The sequence below is a fragment of the Ahaetulla prasina genome, chromosome 2 (genome assembly GCF_028640845.1).
Source record: "Ahaetulla prasina isolate Xishuangbanna chromosome 2, ASM2864084v1, whole genome shotgun sequence".
In the NCBI taxonomy this organism is placed as follows: Eukaryota; Metazoa; Chordata; class Lepidosauria; order Squamata; family Colubridae; genus Ahaetulla; species Ahaetulla prasina.
The window spans coordinates 302,384,111-302,409,968 of NC_080540.1; the positions used below are offsets into that span (position 1 = coordinate 302,384,111).

General features: G+C 44.0%; 1 protein-coding gene across 1 annotated transcript in view; it reads left to right on the forward strand.

Annotated features, from left to right (window-relative positions):
* LOC131190757 (basic proline-rich protein-like) overlaps positions 1-25,858 on the forward strand; it is a gene marked incomplete at its 5' end in the record, with an annotated part of 496,338 nt that overhangs the window by 181,935 nt on the left and 288,545 nt on the right. The window contains one exon of the mRNA XM_058168112.1: positions 14,261-14,307. Within this exon, the coding sequence (XP_058024095.1) occupies positions 14,261-14,307 (47 nt within the window). The remainder of the gene's footprint in view (positions 1-14,260; positions 14,308-25,858) is intronic.

Below are 25,858 nucleotides of genomic sequence, written 5' to 3' on the forward strand. Positions count from 1 at the left end.
CGGTTGGATGAATTTTTACATCGCTCTGCTCTTTTTTTCCGAAGCGAACCATTATATTATTACTCTCCGGCTTCTGGGTCACCGCTGAGAAAATGTGACAGCCGATTGCGGTATTGAGTCTCAATGCCTCGACTCCTGTGAGAATCTAATTGCGTTTTATTAACTTGTGTCTCTGTTTTGTCGGTGAGACAGACTCTGGTGGGATCACAGCCCGGCCTGAGGTTCTGCCTCCTTCGGGCTTCTTAGGTTTTCATTAAATCCCAAAGGAAGCTCTGAAGAGAGGGCCTTCCGTGGGTGCAGGGTGGGGGGATTCTCTGGGACTAGGCCTAAGAGAGGTGGGGGGTCTTGCTTTGAGAAATCTTTAGAAAATTCCTCCATCCCCGGGAGAATCTCCGCTATATATTTATATCTATATCATCTATTTTTTAATCTCTTTTTTCATTCTTTCTTCTGTCTGTCTGTCTATCTGGTATCTACCTACCTATCTATGTAGCATCTATATGTCTGTTTGTCTATATCTATCTATCTATCTATCTATCTATCTATCTATCTATCTATCTATCTATCTATCTATCTATCTATCATCTATCTATCTATTATCTATCTATCTATCTATCTATCTATCTATCTATCTATCTATCTATCTATCTATCTATCTATATGTCTGTCTATATCTATCATCTCTACCTACCTACCTACCTGTATCAATCAAAATTGGTATCTATCTATCTATCTATCTATCTATCTATCTATCTATCTATCTATCTATCTATCTATCTATCTATCTATCTATCTATCTATCTTTCTAGCTATCTAGCTATCTATCATCACATCTCTCTCTCTCTCTCTCTCTATGTCTGTCTATATCTATCATCTATATGTATCTGTCTATCTATCTATCTATCTATCTATCTATCTATCTATCTATCTATCTATCTATCTATCTATCATCTATATGTCTGTCTGTCTGTCTGTCTGTCTGTCTGTCTGTCTATCTATCTATCTATCTATCTATCTATCTATCTATCTATCTATCTATCATCTATATGTCTGTCTATATCTATCATCTATAACTATCTATCTATCATCACATCTATCTACCTACCTACTTACCTACCTGTATCAATCAAAATTGGTATCTATCTATCTATCTATCTATCTATCTATCTATCTATCTATCTATCTATCTATCTATCATCTATCTTCTATCTATCATCCATCCATCAATCCATCCATCCATTATCTCTGTCTATCTCATCCTTCCCTCCCTCCCTCCAGTCCCTCTCTTGTCTCGTATGTTTTTTATTTAGAATTTTTTTTTTTATTGGCCAAGTGTGATTGGACACACAAGGAATTTGTCTTGGTGCATATGCTCTCAGTGTACATAAAAGAAAAGATACGTTCATCAAGGTACAACATTTACAACACAATTGATGGTCAGTATATCAATATAAATCATAAGGATTGCCAGCAACAAGTTATAGTCATACAGTCATAAGTGGAAAGAGATTGGTGATGGGAACTATGAGAAGATTAATAGTAGTGCAGATTCAGTAAATAGTTTGACAGTGTTGATGGAATTATTTGTTTAGCAGAGTGATGGCCTTTGGGGAAAAAACTGTTCTTGTGTCGTTCTGGTGTGCAGTGCTCTGTCCATTTATCTCTCTCAGCTACCTATCTAACTCTCTCTCTTATTCTGCTATTCTGTTAGTTAATCAGTGGGACATCTCGCCTTCAGAAATTGTGGCTGCTCCATCACTGGAGGCTTTTAAGAAGAGCTTGGACAGGCATTTGTCTGGAATGGTCTAGGGTCTCCTGCTTGAGTGCGGGGGTTGGACCTCCGGGGTCCCTTCCAACTCTGTCATTCTGGTATCCCCGATTCCCTTGAATGTTGAGGGCATGCCTGGGTTTCCCCCTTCAAGTCCCAAAGCTGCTGTGCTCCCACCGAACGTAGCTTCCTTTTCCTTTCTAATCTTTCCACATTTTCAAAGCGCTTGAAGAGAGAAGCTCATCTCCCTTGAGTCCTGGGCAAACAGAGGGAGCCTCCAACTACACATCTCACTGCCGGCTTTTAACTTTGCATAATGAAAAGCAAACACCGGCAACTGCTCTATGGCCGAAAAGATATTTAAACAGGGGCTGGCAGTTATAGAGGAATGTCTGGCTGGATTAGGATATGAGGGGCTCTTGTCCCTTAATCCAGAGGGATGGACAAGGAAGGGAAATCAGAATAACAGAGTTGGAAGGGATCTTGGAGGTCATCTAGTCCAACCCACTGCTCAAGCAGGAGACCATCTCCCATCTCTGACAAATGGCTGTCCAATCCCTTCTTAAAAGCCTCCAGCGCTGGAGCACCCGCAACTTCTGGTGGCAAGCCGTTCCACTGGTTGATTGTTCTCACCGTTAGGAAATTTCTCCTCTATTTCCAGGTTGCTTCTCTCCTTGATTAGTTTCCATCCGTTGCTTCTTGTCCTGCCTTCTGGTATTTTGGAGAATAATTTGACCCCCTCTTCTTTGTGGCAGCCCCTCAAATACTCAAATACATTTTTAAAAAATATGATTTTAATATTTTAACGTGACACACGCTGGGGGTGGAGTCAGGATAAACCACAAGGACTTTTTCACACAACTCCTGGTTGTGTGAATCCCTGCAGCAGGATGTATTTGGGGGACATGAATGTTGCAAAGCAGGACCGTCCAACCTTGGCTACTTTTAAGACTTGTGGACTTCAACTCCCAGAATTCAGGACTCAACATGGCTGCCTGGGGAATTGTGGGAGGTGAAGTCCACAAGTCTTAAAAGTTGCCATGTTTGGAGAGCTCTGGGCTAGACCATAACTTTTAAATAAAAGTCAAAATAAAGTCTACTGAACAGAAGCCAGATTGGTGTAGAAAACCGAAAGGCTCCAGATCTTGAGGATGCAGAAATCCAGGCACCCACTAGGTGGCACCAAAGAAACACAGAAAAGCCAATTCTTCCCTGTTGGGTTTTTTTTTTTCCAACTTCAACAACCATAAATTAAACACACACGTTGGTGGGCTTTGAGAGTGGGGGAAATACAGAGCAGATTCATCTTCTCATGTTAAATAATCCCTTTTGGAAAAGTGTTTTCCTTCCTTTTCTTTGCATTTCTAACAATTTATAATGATAATTAACCCGTTCAGCAGGAAGATGTGGAATGTTTCATTGACTCAAGTGAAATTTTGGTTCTCGTGGTTTTCTTTTGTACCATCCTGATACAGCTAGTCCTTGACTTAACAACAGTTCATTTAATGATCATTTTAAGATACAATGGCACTGAAAAAAATGACTTATGTCCATTTTTCACAGGTATGACCGTTGCAGCATATCCTAGTGAAATCCAGCAAGTTCTGACCGGGTCTGAAGAACCGGTAGCGAAAATTTTGAGTAGTTCAGAGAACCGGCAAATACCACCTCTGGCTGGCCCCAGAGTGGGGTGGGAATGGAGATTTTGCAGTCTCCTTTCCCTGGAGTGGGGTAGGAATGGAGATTTTGCAGTATCCTTCCCCTGCCACGCCCACCAAGCCACGCCCACCAAGCTTGCACCATGCCCACCAAGCCACGCCCACAGAATCGGTAGTAAAAGAATTTGGATTTCACCACTGATCCAGTGATGGGATTCAGCCACTTCGCACCCCTTCGGGAGAACCGGTGGTTAACTTTCTGAGCAGTTTAGTGAACTGGTTGTTGGAAGAAATCATTAGGGCAGAGAACCGTTTGTTAAATTATCCGAGTCCCACCACTGCACTGATCCTATGGCAACTGACTTGTATTTATGACGGGTATATCCCAGGGTCACATGATTCCCTTTTGTGACCTTCTGGCAAGCAAAGTCAATGAGAAAAGCCAGATTTCACTTAACAACTTTAGCAAGAGAGATCATAAAATGGGACAGAATTCACTTGACAGCTGTCTCACTTAGCAACGGGAATTTTGGGCTCCGTTGCACTTGTAAGCAAGTTACAAGTTATCTACGGGTTATCTACGGGACCGCCTGCTGCTACCAAATACCTCTCACCGACCCGTGCGCTCTCACAGAGAGGGACTCCTCAGGGTGCCGTCGGCTAGGCAGTGCCGTCTGGCGACACCCAGGGGAAGGGCCTTCTCTGTGGGGGCTCCCACCCTCTGGAACGAACTCCCCCCAGGACTTCGTCAACTTCCGGACCTCCGAACCTTCCGCCGCGAGCTTAAAACATATCTATTTGTCTGCGCAGGGCTGGATTAGGTTTTTTAAATTTTTTAAATTTAGATTTTAAATGGGTTTTATATATATTGTTTTAATTATCGGGCTATATTTAATAAGTTTTTTAACGGACATTTTATCTTGTATTTATATGTATTTTATCTGCCTGTGATCCGCCCTGAGTCCCTAGGGAGATAGGGCGGTATACAAATTTGAATAAACTAAACTAAACTAAACTAAGCCTCTGAATAAAATGCCTAATTTATTGAAGATTTGTTCCTCTGAACAGTTTCCATTTCTTGTCCAGAGGTTTGACCATGAACAGAAGGAGTGCTGTAGAAGACCCTTGAGGATCCTGGAAGATGAAGTTTATTTGGGAGATTTTCAAGCTTCCCGAAAATTGATCTGTGGTTCTCTTCTTCCAGTGTCTCAGAAAGCATTTTACAGAATTAACAGAATAAGAGAGCTAGAAGGGGCCTTGGAGGTCTTCTAGTCCAACCCCCTTCTCAAGCAGGAGATTCTATCCCATTTCAGACAAGTGGCTGTCCAGTCTCTTCTTAAAAGCGTCCAGTGTTGGAGCATCCACAGCTTCTGGTGTCAAGCAGTTCCACTGGTTAAATGTCATCACTGTTAGGAAGTTTCTCCTTAATTCCAGGTTGCTTCTCTCCTTGATGAGTTGCCATCCGTTGCTTCTTCTCCTGCCTTCAGGGGCTTTGGAGGACAGCTTGACCCCCTCTTCCTTGGGGCCCCTCAAATACTAGTTGCTCAATTGTGGCTGGGGAAACTCCCAAATATTGTGACTAAGCCAAATGCAGGTGGCACCTCCAGAATAGCTTCCTGCATCAGATTCCTGGAGCAATTTGAATGTTACCAAAAGACCAGCCAGCTTTGGCCATGCCTAGCACAGGCCACAATGGTTGGAGGAGGGAGGGCAAGACACTGTGCTCCAAGATCTCTTTCATGGAACAACTTTTCTTCCTTCCTCCCATCCCTTCTTCTCCTTCCTCCCTTCTTCTTCTTCTTCCTTCCTTCCTTCCTTCCTTCCTTCCTTCCTTCTCCTTCCTCCCTCCCTCCCTCCCTCCCTCCCTTCCACTCCTCCATTCTCTCATCTCCTTCCTTCCTTCCTTCCAGCTTCTCCCTCCCTTCTTCTTTCCTCCATTCCACTCCTCCTTCCTCTCATCTATCTCCTTCCTTCCTTCCCTCCCTCCCATTCTTCCTTCTTTCCCTCCTTCCTGTCTTCCTGCCTTCCTTCCTTCCTCCCAACTCCTTCCTCCCTTTTTCTCCTTCCTCCATTCCACTCCTCCCTTCCTTCCTTCCCTCCCTCCTTCCACTCCTCTCTCCCTTCCACTCCTTCCTTCTCTCATTTCCTTCCTTCCTCCCATCTCCTCCCTCCCTCCCTTCTTCTCCTTCCTCCCTTCCACTTCTCTCATCTATCTCCTTCCTTCCCTCCCTCCCTCCCTTTCTTTGTTCCTTCCTTCCCTCCTTCCTGCCTTCCTCCCTCCTCTTTCCCTTCTTCTCCTTCCTCTATTCCACTTCTCCTTCCTCTCTTCCTCCCTCCCTCCCTCCCTTCCTCCTCACCCCCACTCCCTTAGCCCTCCACTCGCCTGCTTCCTCTTCTCCTCCGTCCCCACCCGTCTCACAGGGCGCCTTCACACCCAGGAAACCTCAAGACCGGAAGGACGGTCTGCCAAGGCATGGAATGAGTTAGGGTGGGCATAATTGCTTCTGGCACCTTGACTCCCCCCCCCCGCCCCCCAGCCAGAAATAAAGGGGAAGGGGAGCCTGATTGAAGAGCGGGGACTTCAAACAATCCTGCAGCTCAGGGGATCCAGCCAGTTTTGCTGTTCCTTCCCGCCCCCCCGGGATTCATGGAAATGGAAACAGGTTGCCTTAATTTGGGGCATGCACACATATGGTTTGCTCTCCCCCCCCCCACACCCGCCTTCGTTGTGGTTGCGTTGCCGTCTCACTCCCTGTTGAGAAAAGGAGCCGAAACTGGCTGACTAGCACCAGATGTGTGAGGCAAGCCAGCCTTTCCCACCGCCTCCATCACTCTCCCACCGAGGGTGGGTAGGAGAGAGAAAGGACCACCTTCCCATTAACACTACTACAACAACTGCTACCATGCAGGCGGTCCTTGACTTACAACTGTCCGTTTAGTGACCATTCGAAGCTGACAACAGCACTGAAAAAAGCCTTAGGACCGGTTTTCACACAAGCGTTGCATCCTCCCCAGGGTTACATGGTCTAAGTTCAGCCGCTTGGCAAACTATTCCTATTGATGCAATGCCCCAGGGCAGGGGTCTCCAACCTTGGTCCCTTTAAGACTTGTGGACTTCAACTCCCAGAGTTCCTCAGCCAGCAAAGCTGGCTGAGGGACTCTGGGAGCTGAAGTCCACAAGTCTTAAAGGGACCAAGGTTGGAGACCCCTGCCCCAGGGTCACTAGCCAAACCCAAATCCTGCAGCCATCTTTCCTATGTTTTAGTCTCCAGGCCTTTCATCATCTCAGTTGCTCTCCTCTGCACTTTTTCCAAAGTCTCAACACCTTTTTTGGAATGTGGGGACCAAAACTGGATGCAGCATTCCAGGCGTGGCCTTACTAAGGCTTTTATAAATCAGTACTAATATTTCACGAGATTTTGACTCTAAGCCTCTTCTTATACAACTGTAGGAAGGCCCCCCCAGCACTCCTAGAAGAATGGTTTCTGTTTTAAGTGTCACACATCTTGACATCAATTGAATTCCTAGGTATCTAATTTTTTTTACAATCTGAATATTGATAACCCGAACCCTCAGAGGAAAAAGTGATATGTAAAATCTTCAATTGTGCAGAAATGGACAGACTCACCTTAGAACTCAAAGATAAAAGAGACTCAATGTACTATGAAATCTGGAGTAAATTTTATGAATGGTTAGACAAGAGGAAGAATGCCGAGAAGAAGCTGTAGTGAATGTCTGGAAATCCATAGGTCAATGTATATTAAACGAGTGAGTGAAATATAGGTTTATTGGATATGGGTATCGCTCAGTGGTGAGTTGTCCCCGGTTCTATAGAACCGGTAGTAAAACCGATGGGAGGGTCCACCCACTGAGCCAAATGTCATCAAAAGTGAACTGCACATGCGCAGATGTGAACCGGTAGTAAAGGAAAGTAGAACCCACTCCTGGTATAGCTGTTTAGGAAGTCTCATGTTGTAAAGTTGACATGTAATGAAGTAAGATATATGTAATTTGTATATAGATCAAGGAATTTATCACTTATTAATCTGAATTAGATGTAAATGTTAGATGACCAGAGATGTCGAGCAATGTCCATTGTTTTTTAAATTTGAATTATTAATAAAAAACTTTTTAAAAAAAGAACAAAATATTTTGGGAAATATTAAAAGATAAAACATTTCCCCTAAAAGAGAAATGGAGAAACATCTTTTAGAGGCAGGAAAAAGCCCCCTCCTCCCGAGTCTTTCTTAATAGCCCCCAACAGATGCCAGCATTTAAGAAGATAAAGAGCTTATTGAAAGAGGAAGATAGATATCTAGTTAGCTCTATTCATAAGCGAAGCAAATACTGCAGGCAGAAATCCATTCAAGACAGGATATTTCGAAACGTCTTGGCAGAATGGTAGGATTAGAAAGCAGCTCCTCACCCAAGATCAGCACAAGATGAAAGCCGTTAGCCACAATAGGAATTGCCCAACACACCTTCAGAACACAAGCCCTTCATTGCCCCACCCTGGGAGTTCAGATAAACAATAAGCCAGAGGTTGACCAGGTTAGCTCAGACAAACACCTAGGAATTGCATTTGCTCTTTTGGCTAAAGAGCCAACTATGACCCCTACATGACCCCATCGGAATCTGACAACAGCCAATAGAATTTGATAACTCAGGGCATAGCACACAGTCAGCTGACAGTTCAAACCACCCCTTTATTGCTCCATAGGTTCCCAAAACAATCCCACGTTTCTGGTAAGTCCCAGAGCAAAGTGATCACACACACACACACACATACCTCCAGCAGCCTCTGGCTGCAAATAATCCAGCTGTGAGCACAATGGCTGCAAAACAAGGAATCCAGCAGGGCAAGTCAATTAGTCCAGGAAACAAAAGAACAAAGCAATTAATCCAGGAAGCCAGAAATAAAACAAGATGTCCAAGAAATGTCCAACATCGGCAATGGCACGCAACCCTTCATGAATTCAGCATTTGTTCCCGACAAATGCCCCTCCCCACAGCGTCTCCTTAAATCTCAGTCCCCAGGTGTGCCTGGTGGAGAGGGGCGGGGTGCTGTCCTCCCGAGTAGTCTGGTCAGTCTGCACTGTTCCCACCTTCTCTCCACTCTCCGTGCTCGAGGATCAGGAGGGCCCGGTCCTGGCTCATTGCCTGACCTCTGTCTCTGCCTGATTCGCCTGCTCCCTGAAGCCAACGAAGCTACCTCCTTGATCTCCGTCAGCTCTGGTTCCAGCTCGTCCTCCTCCATAGATCCGACGGGGGTGGGGAAGGGGCATGACAAGAATATTAAAGCACCTGTGCTTGCACAGGAACAGGAAGGTCAAGTACAAAGCCCCAAAAAAAGGTATAAAAACCCACCCACTCTCAACTCCATTTCGTCAGCTGTCCAGAATCGCATGTGGTTCTGCTATTTACTAAATCTGCACTACTATTAATCTTATCGTTCCCATCACCAATCTCTTTCCACTTATGACTGTATGACTGTAACTTTGTTGGCAAGCCTTATGATTTATATTGATATATTGTCATGTCCCACTCCTCCGCTGACAGCCGGGTTGGGGAAGTCTGTAACAAGCGTGCCTCTGCAGCTCTGCCAAAGTTCTAGCAAAGTTCTCAAGGCAGGCAGGAGACCAGGAAGTGACTTCAGCAATCCAAGGTAGACTTTGCCTGACTCAGAGAATGCCAGAAAGCAGATCCTTTATATAGGCCATGGGGTGTGGCTCCATGACTCAGCACTTATCCAGGCCTGCCCCTCCCTTCCTTTTGCTGACGTCGCCTCTCCATTCTCCGGAAGCGAGGATCTCTCCAGGCTCCAGCTGTTGGCAATTCACATTCCTCAGGCTCACATGCTGTGGGGGAGGGGGAGGGGTCTAGTTGCTCCGTTTGCCTGGGCATGGTGCCAGGACTGGGGGCTGACGGCACGTCAGATCCTTCGTCTTGCTCGGCCTGTCTGGGCATGGTGCCAGGACTGGGGTCTGGAGGCATGCCAGGACATTCCTCAGCATTTGGCAGGAGATAAGAGGGAACCGCCTGCGGGGGGAGCGAGCGAGACACAACATATATTGACCATCATTTGTGTTGTAAATGTTGTACCCTGATGAAGGTATCTTTCCTTTTATGTACACTGAGAGCATATGCACCAAGACAAATTCCTTGTGTGTCCAATCACACTTGGCCAATAAAAATTCTATTCTGTTGTATTCATTAATATACCTCTCTTTCTAATCAGCCTCCATGTTTATTTTATTATTTATTTATTTATTTATTTATTTATTTATTTATTTATTTATTTATTTATTTATTTATTTCATCAAGCATGTATTTTATAATAGATACAAGAGTAAACATAATTATAAACACATGTAAAGGATACGAATGAAAGAAAACATTAGGACAGGGACGGTAGGCACGCTGGTGCGCTTATGCAGGCCCCTTACAGACCTCTTAGGAATGGGGTGAGGTCAACAGTAGACAGTTTATGCTTAAAGTTTTGGGGATTTTGAGAAGAGACCACAGAGTCAGGTAGTGCATTCCAGACATTGACCACTCTGTTACTGAAGTCATATTTTCTGCAATCAAGTTTTGTGCGGTTTACCTTGAGTTTGTATCTATTGTGTGCTCGTGGTTGAAGCTGAAAGTATTCATTGGCTGGTAGGACATTGTAGCAGATGATTTTATGTACTATGCTTAGGTCAGACCAAAGACGGCGTAGTTCTATTTATTTTATTTATTTATTTTTATTTATTTTATTTGTCACACAATATATATAAGCATAAGCATGAAATAACAATACAATATATAATCATATATGTAACCATAAGTATGTAATAACTATATTAATTGGATATAATGAAAAGAAACAATAGGACAGGAACGGTAGGCATGCTGGTGCTCTTATGCCCGCCCCTTACAGACCTCTTAGGAATGGGGTGAGATCAATAGTGGATAGTTTTTGATTAAAGCTTTGGGGATTTTGGGAAGAGGCCACAGAGTCAGGTAGTGTATTCCAAGTAAGAACAACTCTGTTACAGAAGTCATATTTTCTGCAATCAAGATTGGAGCGGTTCACATTAAGCTTAAATCTATTGTGTGCTCGTGTATTGTTCTGATTGAAGCTGAAGTAGTCTTGTCTAAGCCCAAAATTGCGAGTCTGGTGGCATAAGGTATTTTGCTGTGAACAGAGGAATGGAGGATTCTTCTTGTGAAATATCTCTGGACTCTCCAGACAGATGAGCTGTATTCAAGAATTGGTCTAGCAAAAGTTTTGTATGCCCTAGTTGCTTCCAGCGTTTTTCTCCCAGCTTGGAACTGGATATTTCTTCCAACACAACCAGGGATTGTATTGGCTTTTTTTGGCTGCTGCCGCACACGGCTGGCTCCCATTTAAGAGCTCGCCCACTCGGACTCCAAGGTCCCCTTTGCGGTTCCTGTTTTTGGGGCCTGGTTTCACTTCATCTGGACCTCTGGTGGCTCAACAGACTAATGCAGCCTGTTATTAACACACAGCTGCTTGCAATTACTGCAGGTTCAAGCCCCACCAGGCCCAAGGTTGACTCAGCCTTCCATCCTTTATAAGGTAGGTAAAATGAGGACCCAGATTGTTGGGGGCAATAAGTTGACTTTGTCTATAATATACAAATGGATGAAGACTATTGCTTGATATAGTGTAAGCTGCCCTGAGTCTTCGGAGAAGGGCGGAGTATAAATTCAAATAAAAAAACCCAAAAACTTGTGCCTTTGGTTTCTCTCCCTGAAGAAGCTTGAGGAAACAAAACACATTTATTTTTTCTGCCCTCCTGCAGCTTGTGAATCCTATCATTTGAATGACAATGGCTCCCTCTCTCCTCATTCCCCGGGCGGTGACAAAACTCCCGTTCTTTAAAATGTGCAAATCAAATCCTAAATGCTGAGCCTTTTTCCTTTTGTTCCTGGGAGCCTTTGAGCCTGCAAGGATCTTGTGAGACCCTTCAAATACACACACACACACACACATATTCACACACAAATATCTGCTCAGAGAATTTCATCAGTGACTGGGGCAGAGATTGCATATAAATCGAGTTTCGTGGCCGGAGGGGAAGGGTCTGCGTGTTTCCGGCAAGGGGGATACAGAGATAACATAGGAGCAGGGTTGGTATTCACTTTGCTTTGCTGGCACACAAAAACTTAAATAGGATGGCATAGAGCTGGAGTGGGTGGGCAGGTAACAGCAACAGGGTCGGCAGGGACTTTGGAGGTCATCTAGTCCAACCCCCTGCTCACGCAGGAGACCTGTGTTGGAAGAAATATCCATCTGGGTTCAGTTCCAAGTGGGGACAAAGACACTGGAAACATGGAGGCTGCTTGGAAAGATGGTTTAATGGTGGTCAGGATCACATGGCTTGAGATCCTGAACAGAAAAGGGCTGAGATCCTGTGTGCTCCCTGGTTTTATGCTTTTTCTGAGCTTTGAACTTTCTGGGGCACAGGAAAAGTATCCTGATTGGTTGTCAGACTCCCAGGTGGTCTAGGGGTCTTAGCTAACATTGTAGGTTGTCCCTCAAGCTTGCCTGAGCCTTGCCATGTGGTGAGTTTCTGTTCTATTGTGTTGCAAAAGATGGTCCATTGAGGAAGGTGGGGGGATTGAGTGAGCTTGGCTGAAGCTTTAATGGCCCATTGACAAAGGTGGGGAGGAGTCAGGAAGCTGCTTTGTCTTTAAAACATGTTTCTCCATTTCTCATCCAGGGAAATATATTCTGCCTTTTAAATATTTTCTAAAATATTTCATTCTTCTAGGAGGGGGGTGGGTGCTAAATCCCTACACCTGTACCAGGGATTTGAACCGCTGAACTGCTGACTTTTCTGATGGACAAGCTCAGTGTCTTAGCCACTGAGCCGCCTAGTGGGCCAGCCCATCCGCGATTTTAGCTACCGGTTCAGGTGAACCAATCCCAACCGGCTAAATGCCATCTCTGCATAGGAGGATGGGACAAGGGGGCCTCTTGGCTGGGGAAAGCCATCACTTTCCACTCATCTGCACTAAACCCCATCGTGACCCCTCCTCTCGGCCTCCCAAATCTAATTAAAGGTTTAATGCAATTTTTAAAAACTTTCCCCTTTTCTCTCTTGCTTGACCTTCCCTCCCTCGTAGCGGCGTCGCATTTTACGGGTGTTGCCTTCTTTACTTGTCACCTTTTCAAAAACGCTGAGACGCAATTCCTTGGGACGGGAACACGGATGCCCTTTTCAGTTCTGCTCAAGAGGGCAACGGATAGAAGCCTTTATGGGTTGGCTGTTTCTCCCTTCTAAATTGGCAGCTGGAAACAACAAAAAAGAAAAAAAAAGAAATCTCTCAGAATCTCCACCGGAGGCTGCCAAAAAAATTAATTTCTCCTACCGCCTACCCTTCATTTTTCCCCAAAGTGCTTGTCCTGCAAATGCCAATGTCAAACCTTTTTCGGGAGGCTTCTGCCTCCGTCTTGGGACCAACCTCGCTAACTTTCCCCAGGATCTGATGACCACTGAGAGTGGACCGTTGATATTTCGGTGAGCTTGATAGCTGTCGTGTGATGACATTTAGCATTTGACGGCTCTTGTCCGAAGTCCGTGAATATTTGATAAATGAAAGCTAAAAGGGCCTGGAGTTCGAGGACTGGTATTTGTTACCATTTGTTGACATTTGACAGCTAGGGTCTGCATATTTAATCGCCATACGTATTTATTTATTTCAAGTATTGACACCTGGTTCTTTGGAGTCACTTTTCATTGTTGGTTCAACCCAGTGGTGGGATTCAAGTAATTTAACAACCGGTTCTCTGGCCTAATGATTTATTCCAACAACCAGTTTGCCAAACTGCTCAGAAAGTTAATAACTGGTTCTCCTGAAGTGGTGCGAACTGGCTGAATCCCATCACTGGTTCAACCTCTTCAACTGCTAACATTTCTTTCTGTCATTATGCATGGCTGCAGTTGCGCTGATGATGTTACCTAGTTGGGTCATGAAACGTCTGCAAGAAAACCAACTAACTCAGACAACACCAAGGACTGAAAACTGAATAGAATAGAGCTGGAAGGGACCTTGGAGGTCTCCTAGTCCAGCCTCCTGCTCATGTAGGAGAACCTAGACCATTTCACCTAAGTGGCTATCCAACCTCTTCTTAAAAACTTCCATTGCTGGAGCACCCACAACTTCTGGAGGCAAGTTGTTCCACTGATTAATTGTTCAAACTGGCAGGAAATTTCTCCTTAGTTCCAAGTTGCTTCTCTCCTTGGTTAGTTTCCATCCGTTGCTTCTTGTCCTGCCCCTCTTTGGAGAATAATTTGGCCCCCTCTTCTTTGTGGCAGCCCCTCAAATATTGGAATACTGCTGTCATGTCCCCCCCCCCCACCAGTCCTACTTTTCTCCAGACTAGCCATACCCAATTCCTGCAGCTGTTCTTTGTATGTTTTAGTCTCCAGGCCTTTGATCATCTTAGTTGCTCTTCACTGAACCCTTTCCAAAGTCTCAACATCTTTTTTGTAGTATGGGGACCAGAATTGGTGTCCTCCTCCTGCAAGAAAATAGCTGAAGTCAAACGGCACCAAGGACCCCCCACAATCCTCTTTCTTCTTTTTTTTTTATTTGCATTTATATCCCGCCCTTCTCCGAAGACTCAGGGCGGCTTACAATGTGTCAAGCAATAGTCTTCATCCATTTGTATATTATATACAAAGTCAACTTAATTGCCCCCAACAATCTGGGCCCTCCTCCTGCCTCCCCCACAAACCCCTTGGAGCACTGATGATATTCCCTAGATGGGTCATGAAATGTCTGCAAGAAACCCATCAAGCTCAGAGGGCACCACCAGTCCTCCTCCTCCTCCTCCTCCTCCTCCTCCTCCTCCTCCTCCTCCCCAGAAACCCCTCTCCTTTCTAACACTGATAGCTGAAGAAGAATTCCAGGAACTGGGTATGTCTAGTTTAATGAAAAGAAGGACCAGGGGAGACATGATAGCTGTGTTCCAATATCTCAGGGGTTGCCCCAAAGAAGAGGGAGTCAAACTATTCTCCAAAGCACCTGAGGGTAGAACAAGAAGCAATGGGTGGAAACTAATCAAGGAGAGTGTTAAGTTCTGGAAGTAACGAGGCTGGAGACCAGGGTAGTGACAACAGCTCTTTAATATATGGTGAACCCAGCAACAGGCTGGGGAAAAACCTCTCCTTATATACTGTTTCACCGGCGGCTTCAACCAATCAGCAACGTGCTTGTTTCCCGCCAAAACATTTAAAGATACATAACACTCCTCCCCTCCCAGAAAACACTTTACCTCTATTTACATATTATTTACATGTTATTTTTCGACGTAGTCACGCAAATAACCTGGGCGTCTCCTGATTCTTTCGGACCTGCGCGGTTCAGTCCTTGGGAGTGGGTTGAGCTGGTCGGAGGGGCTGTTTTCTCCTCCCAGCTCTTTCTCTAGGCCATCCGGCCCTGGATTACTTGCAGACTCTTTTTCTAGGCCCTCCGGCCTTGGATTACTTGCAGAGTTTTTCCTGCTGTTTCCATCGGGAACCTGATGGCGTCGCTGGACCTCCGGGAACTCAGCTAAGTCTTGCGCCTCCCCCGGGTTATGGTCAGCTGTGGGTTCAAATAATGAGTGGTCATGATCTGTCTCATTTAGCTCGGGTTGTTCGGCTATTCGTTTCCTTATCTGATCTATGTGGCGCCTCCATACTCGGTTGTCTTTTAACTCAACTAAGTATGATTTTGGGCCGGTTGCTTTTATGATCTGCCCTGCTAGCCAACTTGGGCCGTCCCCATAGTTGCGGGCCCACACTCGGTCGCCTATGCCCATTTCTCTCGTTTGGAGGAGGGGAGGGGTCTAGCTGCTCCGTTTGCCTGGGCATGGAGCCAGGGCTGGGGCCGGGGGGGGGTGCTCCCTCCTCTGCAGCCTGCTTGGGCATGGAGCCAGGGCTGGGGCCGGGAGGTGCCCCCTCCTCTGCAGCTTGTCTGGGCATGGAGCCAGGACTGGGGCCGGGAGGCATACATTCCTCCGTGTTCGGGAGCAGATAAGCAGACCCCGGCTGCGGTGAGAGCGAACAAGACACAACAGTGTCCAGAAATATTTCACAAGAAGAGTTCTGCATTCCTCTGAATACAACAAAATGCCTTATGCCACCAGACTTGAAATCCTGGGTTTAGAAAACTTAGAACTCCGCCGCCTTCGACATGACCTGAGTTTAACTCATCGAATCATCTATTACAATGTCCTTCCTGTCAAAGACTACTTCAGCTTCAATTGCAACAATACACGAGCACACAACAGATTTAAGCTTAATGTGAACCGCTCCAATCTTGATTGCAGAAAATGTGACTTCAGTAACAGAGTTGTTAATGCTTGGAACACACTACCAGAATCTGTGGTATCTATCAAAATCCCCAAAGCTTCAACCAAAAACTGTCTACTATTGACCTCACCCCATTCCTAAGAGGTCTGTAAGGGGCGTGCATAAGAACACAAGCGTGCCTACCGTTCCTGTCCTATTGTTTGCTTTCATTATATCCAATTAATATAGTTATTACATACTCATACCTATATATATGCTTATATATTGTATAGTTGTTTCATGCTTATGTTTATATATACTGTGTGACAAATAAAAAAAATAAAAATAAAATTTAGAACAGGGGTCTCTTGGTTTAGGATTTCAACTCCCAGAGTTCCTCAGCCAGCAAAGCTGGCTGAGGGACTCTGGGAGTTGAAGTCCACAAGTCTTAAAGGGACCAAGGTTGGAGATCCCTGATTTAGAACACAAAGTCCCAGTGCTGGAAGGCACCATGGAGGCTAACATCCATCTTGCTTAACAATGGAAATTCTGGTTCCAATTGTTGTCACAAGTCAAGAACTGCACTGTTATGTTTCTCTGCAGGTGGAGGGATTCTGGGGGCTGAAGTCCAGACATCTTAAAGTTGTTAAGGAAGAGAAACACGGCAGTCTAGGTAGCCCTCGGTTTACAAAAGTTTGTTTAGTGACCATTCGGAGTTATAGCGGAACTGAAAAAAGTGACTTATGACCAGTGGTGAGTTGCTACCGGTTCGTCCCGGTTCGGGCGAACCCATAGCAGCAGCAGCGGGAGGCTCCTCCCACCTGCCCAGATGTCATTAAATATACTCTGTGCATGCACAGAAGTGGTGCGCGTGCGAGCAAACCAGTAGTAAAGGTAAGTGAAACCCACCCCTGCTTATGACCGTTTTTCACAGTTACAACCATTGCTGCATCCCCATAGTCACATGATCTACATTCAGAAGTTTGGCAACTGATTCATATTTATGACGGCATAAATCACCTTTTGCGACCTTCTGACAAGCCAAGTCCACGGGGAAGCCAGATTCATTTAACAACCATATTACTGGCTTAACAACTGCAGTGATTCCTTTAACGACTATGGCAGGAAAGGCTGTAAAATGGCGCGAAACTCACTGAACAGATGTCTCACTTTAGAAATTTTGGGCTCAATTGAATAGAATAGAATAGAATAGAATAGAATAGAATAGAATAGAATAGAATAGAATAGAATAGAATAGAAATAGAATAGAAATAGAATAGAACAGAACAGAACAGAACAGAACAGAACAGAATAGAATAGAATAGAATATGGAATGAATAGAAGAGAAAATGGAATGAAGAGGAGAGAATTAAAATAGAATAGAATAGAATAGAATAGAACAGAATAGAATAGAATAGAAATAGAATAGAACAGAACAGAACAGAACAGAACAGAACAGAATAGAATAGAATAGAATTTTTATTGGCCAAGTGTGTTTGGACACACAAGGAATTTGTTTTGGTGCATAAGCTCTTAGTGTAAATAGAATAGAATAGAATAGAATAGAACAGAACAGAACAGAACAGAACAGAACAGAACAGAACAGAACAGAACAGAATAGAATAGAATAGAATAGAATAGAATTTTTATTGGCCAAGTGTGTTTGGACACACAAGGAATTTGTTTTGGTGCATAAGCTCTTAGTGTAAATAGAATAGAATAGAATAGAATAGAACAGAACAGAACAGAACAGAACAGAACAGAACAGAATAGAATAGAATAGAATTTTTATTGGCCAAGTGTGTTTGGACACACAAGGAATTTGTTTTGGTGCATAAGCTCTTAGTGTAAATAGAATAGAATAGAATAGAACAGAATAGAACAGAACAGAACAGAACAGAACAGAACAGAACAGAATAGAATAGAATAGAATAGAATAGAATAGAATTTTTATTGGCCAAGTGTGTTTGGACACACAAGGAATTTGTTTTGGTGCATAAGCTCTTAGTGTAAATAGAATAGAATAGAATAGAATAGAATAGAACAGAACAGAACAGAACAGAACAGAACAGAATAGAATAGAATAGAATTTTTATTGGCCAAGTGTGTTTGGACACACAAGGAATTTGTTTTGGTGCATAAGCTCTTAGTGTAAATAGAATAGAATAGAATAGAATAGAATAGAATAGAATAGAATAGAATAGAATAGAATAGAATAGAATAGAATAGAAAAGAAATAGAATAGAATAGAATAGAATAGAATAGTATTTTTTATTGGCCAAGTGTGATTGGACACACAAGGAATTTGTTTTGGTGCATATGCTTTCAGTGTACATAAAAGAAAAAAAAACCTTCATCAAAGGTAGAACATTTACAACATAAATGATGGTCATAGGTTGCAATTTAACCCTTAATGATAGCAACAAAAAGTTACAGTCATACAGTCATAAGTGGAAAGAGATTGGTGATGAAAACGATGAGAAGATTAATAGTAGTGCAGCTTTAGTAAATAGTCTGACAGTGTTGAGGGAATTATTTGTTTAGCAGAGTGATGGCCTTCGGGGGAAAAACTGTTCTTGTGTCTAGTTGTTCTGGTGTGCAGGGCTCTATAGCGTCGTTTTGAGGGTAGGAGTTGAAACAGTTTATGTCCAGGATGTGGGGGTCGTAAGTTGAGGACTACCTGTATACAACAGAACCTTAATCATCATCTCGCTTAACAATGGAAATTCCAAATTGTGGCCAGAGGTCGAGGACTCCATAGAATTGGCCCGGATTGTGGAAAGGCTCAACCAGCACAGGGTACATCTGCACTAAACCCCATCATGACCCCTCCTCTCGGCCTCCCAAATCTAATTAAAGGTTTAATGCAATTTTTAAAAACTTTCCCCTTTTCTCTCTTGCTTGACCTTCCTCCTCAGCGGGCGTCGCATTTTACGGGTGTTGCCTTCTTTACTTGTCACCTTTTCAAAACGCTGAGGCATAATTCCTTGGGACGGGAACACGGATGCCCTTTTCAGTTCTGCTCAAGAGGGCAACGGATAGAAGCCTTTATGGGTTGGCTGTTTCTCCCTTCTAAATTGGCAGCTGGAAACAACAAAAAAGAAAAAAAAAGAAATCTCTCAGAATCTCCACCGGAGGCTGCCAAAAAAATTAATTTCTCCTACCGCCTACCCTTCATTTTCCCCATAGTGCTTGTCCTGCAAATGCCAATGTCAAACCTTTTTCGGGAGGCTTCTGCCTCCGTCTTGGGACCAACCTCGCTAACTTTCCCCGGGATCTGATGACCACTGAGAGTGGACCGTTGATATTTCGGTGAGCTTGATAGCTGTCGTGTGATGACATTTAGCATTTGACGGCTCTTGTCCGAAGTCCGTGAATATTTGATAAATGAAAGCTAAAAGGGCCTGGAGTTCGAGGACTGGTATTTGTTACCATTTGTTGACATTTGACAGCTAGGGTCTGCATATTTAATCGCCATACGTATTTATTTATTTCAAGTATTGACACCTGGTTCTTTGGAGTCACTTTTCATTATTGGTTCAACCCAGTGGTGGGATTCAAGTAATTTAACAACCGGTTCTCTAGCCTAATGATTTATTCCAACAACCAGTTTGCTCAAACTGCTCAGAAAGTTAATAACTGGTTCTCCTGAAGTGGTGCGAACTGGCTGAATCCCATCACTGGTTCAACCTCTTCAACTGCTAACATTTCTTTCTGTCATTATGCATGGCTGCCGTTGCGCTGACGATGTTACCTAGTTGGGTCATGAAACGTCTGCAAGAAAACCAACTAACTCAGACAACACCAAGGACTGAATACTGAATAGAATAGAGCTGGAAGGGACCTTGGAGGTCTCCTAGTCCAGCCTCCTGCTCATGCAGGAGAACCTAGACCATTTCACCTAAGTGGCTGTCCAACCTCTTCTTAAAAACTTCAATCGCTGGAGCACCCACAACTTCTGGAGGCAAGTTGTTCCACTGATTAATTGTTCAAACTGGCAGGAAATTTCTCCTTAGTTCCAAGTTGCTTCTCTCCTGGGTTAGTTTCCATCTGTTGCTTCTTGTTCTTCCTTCAGGTTGACCCCATCCTCTTCTTTGTGGCAGCCCCTCAAATATTGGAATACTGCTGTCATGTCCCCCCCCTCCAGTCCTACTTTTCTCCAGACTAGCCATACCCAATTCCTGCAACTGTTCTTTGTATGTTTTAGACTCCAGGCCTTTGATCATCTTAGTTGCTCTTCACTGAACCCTTTCCAAAGTCTCAACATCTTTTTTGTAGTATGGGGACCAAAATTGGTGTCCTCCTCCTGCAAGAAAATAGCTGAAGTCAAACGGCACCAAGGACCCCCCACAATCCTCTTTCTTCTTTTTTTATTTGCATTTATATCCCGCCCTTCTCCGAAGACTCAGGGCGGCTTACAATGTGTTAAGCAATAGTCTTCATCCATTTGTATATTATATACAAAGTCAACTTAATTGCCCCCAACAATCTGGGTCCTCCTCCTCCCTCCGCCACAAACCCCTTGGAGCACTGATGATATTCCCTAGATGGGTCATGAAATGTCTGCAAGAAACCCACCAAGCTCAGAAGGCACCACCAGTCCTCCTCCTCCTCGTCCTCGTCCTCCTCCTCCTCTCCAGAAACCCCTCTCCTTTCTAACACTGATAGCTGAAGAAGAGTTCCAGGAATTGAGTATGTCTAGTTTAATTAAGAGATAGACTAAGGGTTACATGAGAGCAGTGTTCCAATTGAGGGGCTGCCACAAAGAGGATGGGGTCAACCAATTCTCCAAAGCACCTGAACGCAGGACAATGGGTGGAAACTAATCAAGGAGAGAAGCAACCTGGAACTAAGCAGAAACCTCCTAACAGGGAGAACAATTAATCAGTGGAACTGTTTGCCACCAGAATTTGTAGGTGCTCCATCACTGAAGGTTTTAAACAAGAGATCGTTTTTCCGAAATGGAATAGGGTTTCCTACCTATTCCAAGGTCCCTTCCTATTCTGTTATTCTGTTATTTAATCAGTGGAAAGGCTTGCGTCCAGAAGTTGCGGGTGGCTCCATCACTGGAAATTTTCAAGAAGAGACTGGACAGCCATTTGTTTGGGATTGTATAAGGCCATGATGGCAGACCTACAGCACGTGTGCCAGAGGTGGCATGCAGAGACCGCTCTTGGGTACACGCGCTATCGCCAGCTGCAGTTCTGGTTTTCGGCGCATATGGTCTTTGTACATGGAAAACAGCCTGAAAATGGCCAAAACCAGTCAAAAAACAGGCATGCCTGCACCGGCCAGCTGGTCTTTGGGTTTCCAGTGCTCCAGCGTGCGCAAAGAGCAGCTGGCTGGCATACATGGGCATGCTGGAAACCCAAAGACCAGCTGGGCGGCGCATGCATGCCTGTTTTTTGACTGGTTTTGGCCACATATGTTTTGGTTTGGGCCCTTGGTGCCGAAAAGGTTCGCCCTCACTGGTATTTATTTATTTATTTATTTATTTATTTATTTATTTATTTATTTATTTATTTATTTATTTATTTATTTATTTATATACCGCCCTTCTCCCGAAGGACTCAGGGCGGTTTACAGCCAAATAAAAAACAGATTTCACAAAAATGTAAGAACATTTTTAAAAGCTAATTCGATTAGGCCGAAACAGACTAAAACTATAATAAAACCCACATTAAAACTACAAAGTCCCATGTCCTCGGGAGCCACAGTATCGAACTCTTCCCAGATAACATGCAGGAGATAAGGTCTCCTGCTGGAGCAGGGGGTTGGTCTAGAAGACCTCCAAGGCCCCTTCTTAATATTCTATGTTCTCAGTGCACAAAGTAACTGGAAATCAATATACTTTTATTTGATATTTGAGATACTATAAAACACCATATGCTTATTTAGGAACAAAAGGGAGCTAAAACGAACAGATACGCTGGCAAGTACAGTCTGACAATTCTTTAGGAATACTTAAGACTTTTATGTTGCAACATAACATCTAAAACATTTCTAAAGCGTGAAGCACTTTTATTTCCAGGTAAATCACATTTCTGTAGCTACAGTGGCATGCTTTTAGCTTGAGTTCAATTGGGTGTTTTATATTTGTTTCTTACTTTTATCCTTGTCTTGCCTGCTTCTTCAGGATTGGCTATATTAGAACGTACAGCTGTGGTTCTACCACGGCTGTCTTTTTAATTGTGAAGAGTTTGAAGTGGAAAACAGCTTTTGCAAAAGAGAAAAATACTCACAGCCTCGTTTCTGAGATGAAGCATCTGAGCACTTTTAAAAATACGATCGCTCTTTAGTCTGTCTAGTTGTTTCCGGGTTGCAAAAATTGAATTAACGTCGCTTATGTTTATGTACTTGGGGGGGAGGGAGAAATACTTACATTTTGTATGAACCTGTCTGGCTTTGCTGTAGAAGCTGTTGTCTGTCTGGATCCAGAAATGTTCTCCAGGATTTAGGTGGGAATTTTTCTCACCGATCACCCAGGTTGAAAAGCAGAATAACAGATTAGCAGAGTTGGAAGGGACCTTGTAGGTCATCTAGTCCAACCCCCTGTTCAAGCAGGAGACCCTACACCATTTCTGACCAATGGCAGTCCAGCCTCTTCTTGAAAGCCTCCAGTGATGAAGCTCCCACAACTTCCGAAGGCAACTTCTGTTCCATGGGTAGATTGTTCTCAAATTTCTCCTTATTTCTGTTTTCTTGCAGATTTTTTGTGACCCGGGCCTCTGTGGCTCAGGCTGCTAATGCAGTCTGTTATTAACAACAGCTGCCTGCAATTACTGCAGGTTCTAGTCCCACCAGGCCCTAGGTTGACTCAGCCTTTCATCCTTTATAAGGTAGGTAAAATGAGGACGCAGATTGTTGGGGGGCAATAAGTTGACTTTGTAAATATACAAATAGAATGAGACTATTGCCTTACACAATGTAAGCCGCCCTGAGTCTTCGGAGAAGGGCGGGATATAAATGCAAATTAAAAAAACAAACCCAACTAAGTAATATTATCAGTGCTGTGTGGGGGTTACAGATTACAGATTAACAGAGTTGGGAGGGACCTTGTAGGTCAGTGATGGTGAAACTTTTTGGGACCGAGTGCTGAAAAGGGAGCGTGCGGCTTGTCTGAGCCACAACCTGGAAAAGGAGCTGCCCAGGGCGAATGTGAGTGCTTGAAAATGAACTTCCGGTTTCTGGCACAGCTACTCTTCTGGGTTTCTGACGGTCAGCTGGCCAGCGCATATACACACATAGGAAAACGAAAGACCAGCTCTTCTTAAAAGCCTCCAGTGATGGAGCACCCACAACTTCTGGAGGCAAGTCGTTCCACTGGTTAATTGTTCTCACTGTCAGGAAATTTCTCCTTAGTTCTAAGTTGATTAGTTTCCATCGGTTGTTTCTTCTCCTGCCTTCTGGTGCTTTGGAGAAGAGGTCGACCCCCTCTTCTTTGGGGCAGCCCCTCAAATATTGGAAGATTGCTATCATGCCACCTCTAGTCCTTCTTTCATTAAACTAGCCATGCCCAGTTCCTGCAACTGTTCATTGTATGTTTTAGCCTCCAGTCCCCTAATCATCCTGGTTGCTCTTCTCTGCACTTTTTCTAGAGTCTCAACATCTTTTTTTATAGCGTGGTGACCAAAACTGGATGCAGAACTCTAGGTGTGGTCTTACTAGGGCTTTGTAGAGTGGTATTAGTACCTCCCTTGATCCTGATTGTATCCCTCTGTTAATGTAATTTAGGATTGCGTTGGCTTTTTTAGCTGCCGCTGCACACTGATGGCACATATTTAGCTGGTTTTCCACTAAGACTCTAAGATCCCTCTCACAGTTACTGCTATTAAGTCTGGTTTCATCCAGTTTATATGTGTACTTTTGGTTTTTCTTGGCTAAGTATAAGACTTTACTTTTCCCTACCTTGAATTTCATGGTAAGAAAAAAAGAGCAGCATCGTGTGCAGCAGCTGTTAAAAAAGCCAACACAGTTCTGGGCTGCATAAACAGAGGGATAGAATCAAGATCACGTGAAGTGTTAAGACCACTTTATAATGCCTTGTGGTAAGGCCACACTTGGAATATTGCATCCAGTTTTGGTCACCACGATGTAAAAAAGATGTTGAGACTCTAGAAAGAGTGCAGAGAAGAGCAACAAAGATGATTAGGGGACTGGAGGATAAAACATATGAAGAACGGTTGCAGGAACTGGGTATGTCTAGTTTAATGAAAAGAAGGACTAGGGGAGACATGATAGCAGTGTTCCAGTATCTCAGGGGCTGCCACAAAGAAGAGAGAGTCGGGCTGTTCTCCAAAGCACCTGAGGGTAGAACAAGAAGCAATGGGTGGAAACTGATCAAGGAAAGAAGCAACTTAGAACTAAGGAGAAATTTCCTGACAGTTAGAACAATTAATAAGTGGAACGACTTGCCTGCAGAAGTGGTGAATGCTCCAACACTGGAAATTTTTAAGAAAATGTTGGATAACCATCTGTCAGAGATGGTGTAGGGTTTCCTGCCTGGGCAGGGGGTTGGACTAGAAGGCCTCCAAGGTCCCTTCCAACTCTGATGTTATGTTATGTTATCGTGCATCTCAAAAAGCCATGAATAATTTAATAAAAGTAATCCTCTACTTATGACCACAATTGAGCCCGAAATTTCTGTCACTGAACGAGATAGCTAAGTGAGTTTCGCTCCATTTTACAACTTTTCTTGCCACAGTTGCTAAGTGAATCACTGCCCTTGTTAAGTTAGGAACATGGTTGTTAAGTAAATTTGGGTTTCTCTATGACTTTGCTTGTCAGAAGATTGCGAAAGGGGATCGCGTGACCTCGGGACACAGCAACCGTCGTAAATATGAGTCACTTGCCATGAGTCTGGATTTTGATCACGTGACCATGAGAATGCCTCAATGGTCATAAGGGTGAAAAATGGTTGTAAGTCAAGTTATGGGACCGCCTTCTGTTACCTCATGCCTCCCACCGACCCGTACGCTCGCACAGAGAGGGACTTCTCAGGGTGCCGTCCGCCAGACAATGCCGGCTGGCGGCCCCCAGAGGAAGATCCTTCTCTGTGGGGCACTCTTGGAACAAACTCCCCTGGTTTACGCCAAATACCTGACCTTCGGACTTTTCGCCGCGAACTGAAAACATATCTGTTTGTTCGTGCGGGGCTTTCTTAAATTGTTTAGTTTTAACTTCTAAATTTCTCTTTGGTTTTAATTGGGGTTTTTTAGATTCTTAATTATTTTAAATTCGGCCACATTGTATAATAAGTTTTTTAACTGTATTTTAACTGTATATTGCTTTTTTTATTCTGGCTGTACACCGCCCTGAGTCCTTCGGGAGAAGGGCGGTTTATAAATCTAATAAATAATAATAATAATAAGTTTATGGAGATTCTCAGCCATCCAGGTCATGGTTGTCTCAAAGATGCTAAGTGACTTCAACAACTCTCAGAGAGAGCACTAACGACCAGAGGACTTCAAGGAATATAAATCCTTCCCTTCTCCACCATTTGGTCAGAACCGAAGAAGCTTCTTGGATGAGAAGCAAAACGTCTTCAAGGCAAAACAAAGTCCAATTGCCTCTTGAGAAAAATGCACCTTTGAGGTTTATTATTTTATTTATTTATTATTCAAATTTTTTTGAATGGTCCCAAAAGTGGGGTTTCCCCCCCCCCCCGAAAAACAACTGGACTATGTTTTTCCTTGAGGAAGAAGACTTATCGCTTCTTAACCAGTGGAACAGCTTGCCACCAGAATGTCTGTGGAGATTCTCAGTTATTCAGGTCATGGTTGTCCCCAGGGTGCTTTTTTCAAGAGGCAACTGGACTTTCTGGTTTTTCTTTGAAGACGTCTCGCTTCTCATCCAAGAAGCTTCTTCAGCTCTGAAGCCACCAGAAGTTGTGGATGGTCCATCACTAGAGGTTTTTAAGGAAATACTGGACGGCCACCTGGTCTGTTCTGAAATGCTATAGGGTCTCCTGCTTGAGCAGGGGGTTGGGCTAGATGACCTGCAAGGTCCCTTCCAGCTCTATTTTGCTTGAAGCTTCATCGGTTCTGACAGGATGGGGGGGAGGATTGGGGGATTAGTTCTGACTAATCCCTCCATCCCCCTCACTATCCAGTCAGAACTGATGAAGCTCCTTGGATGAG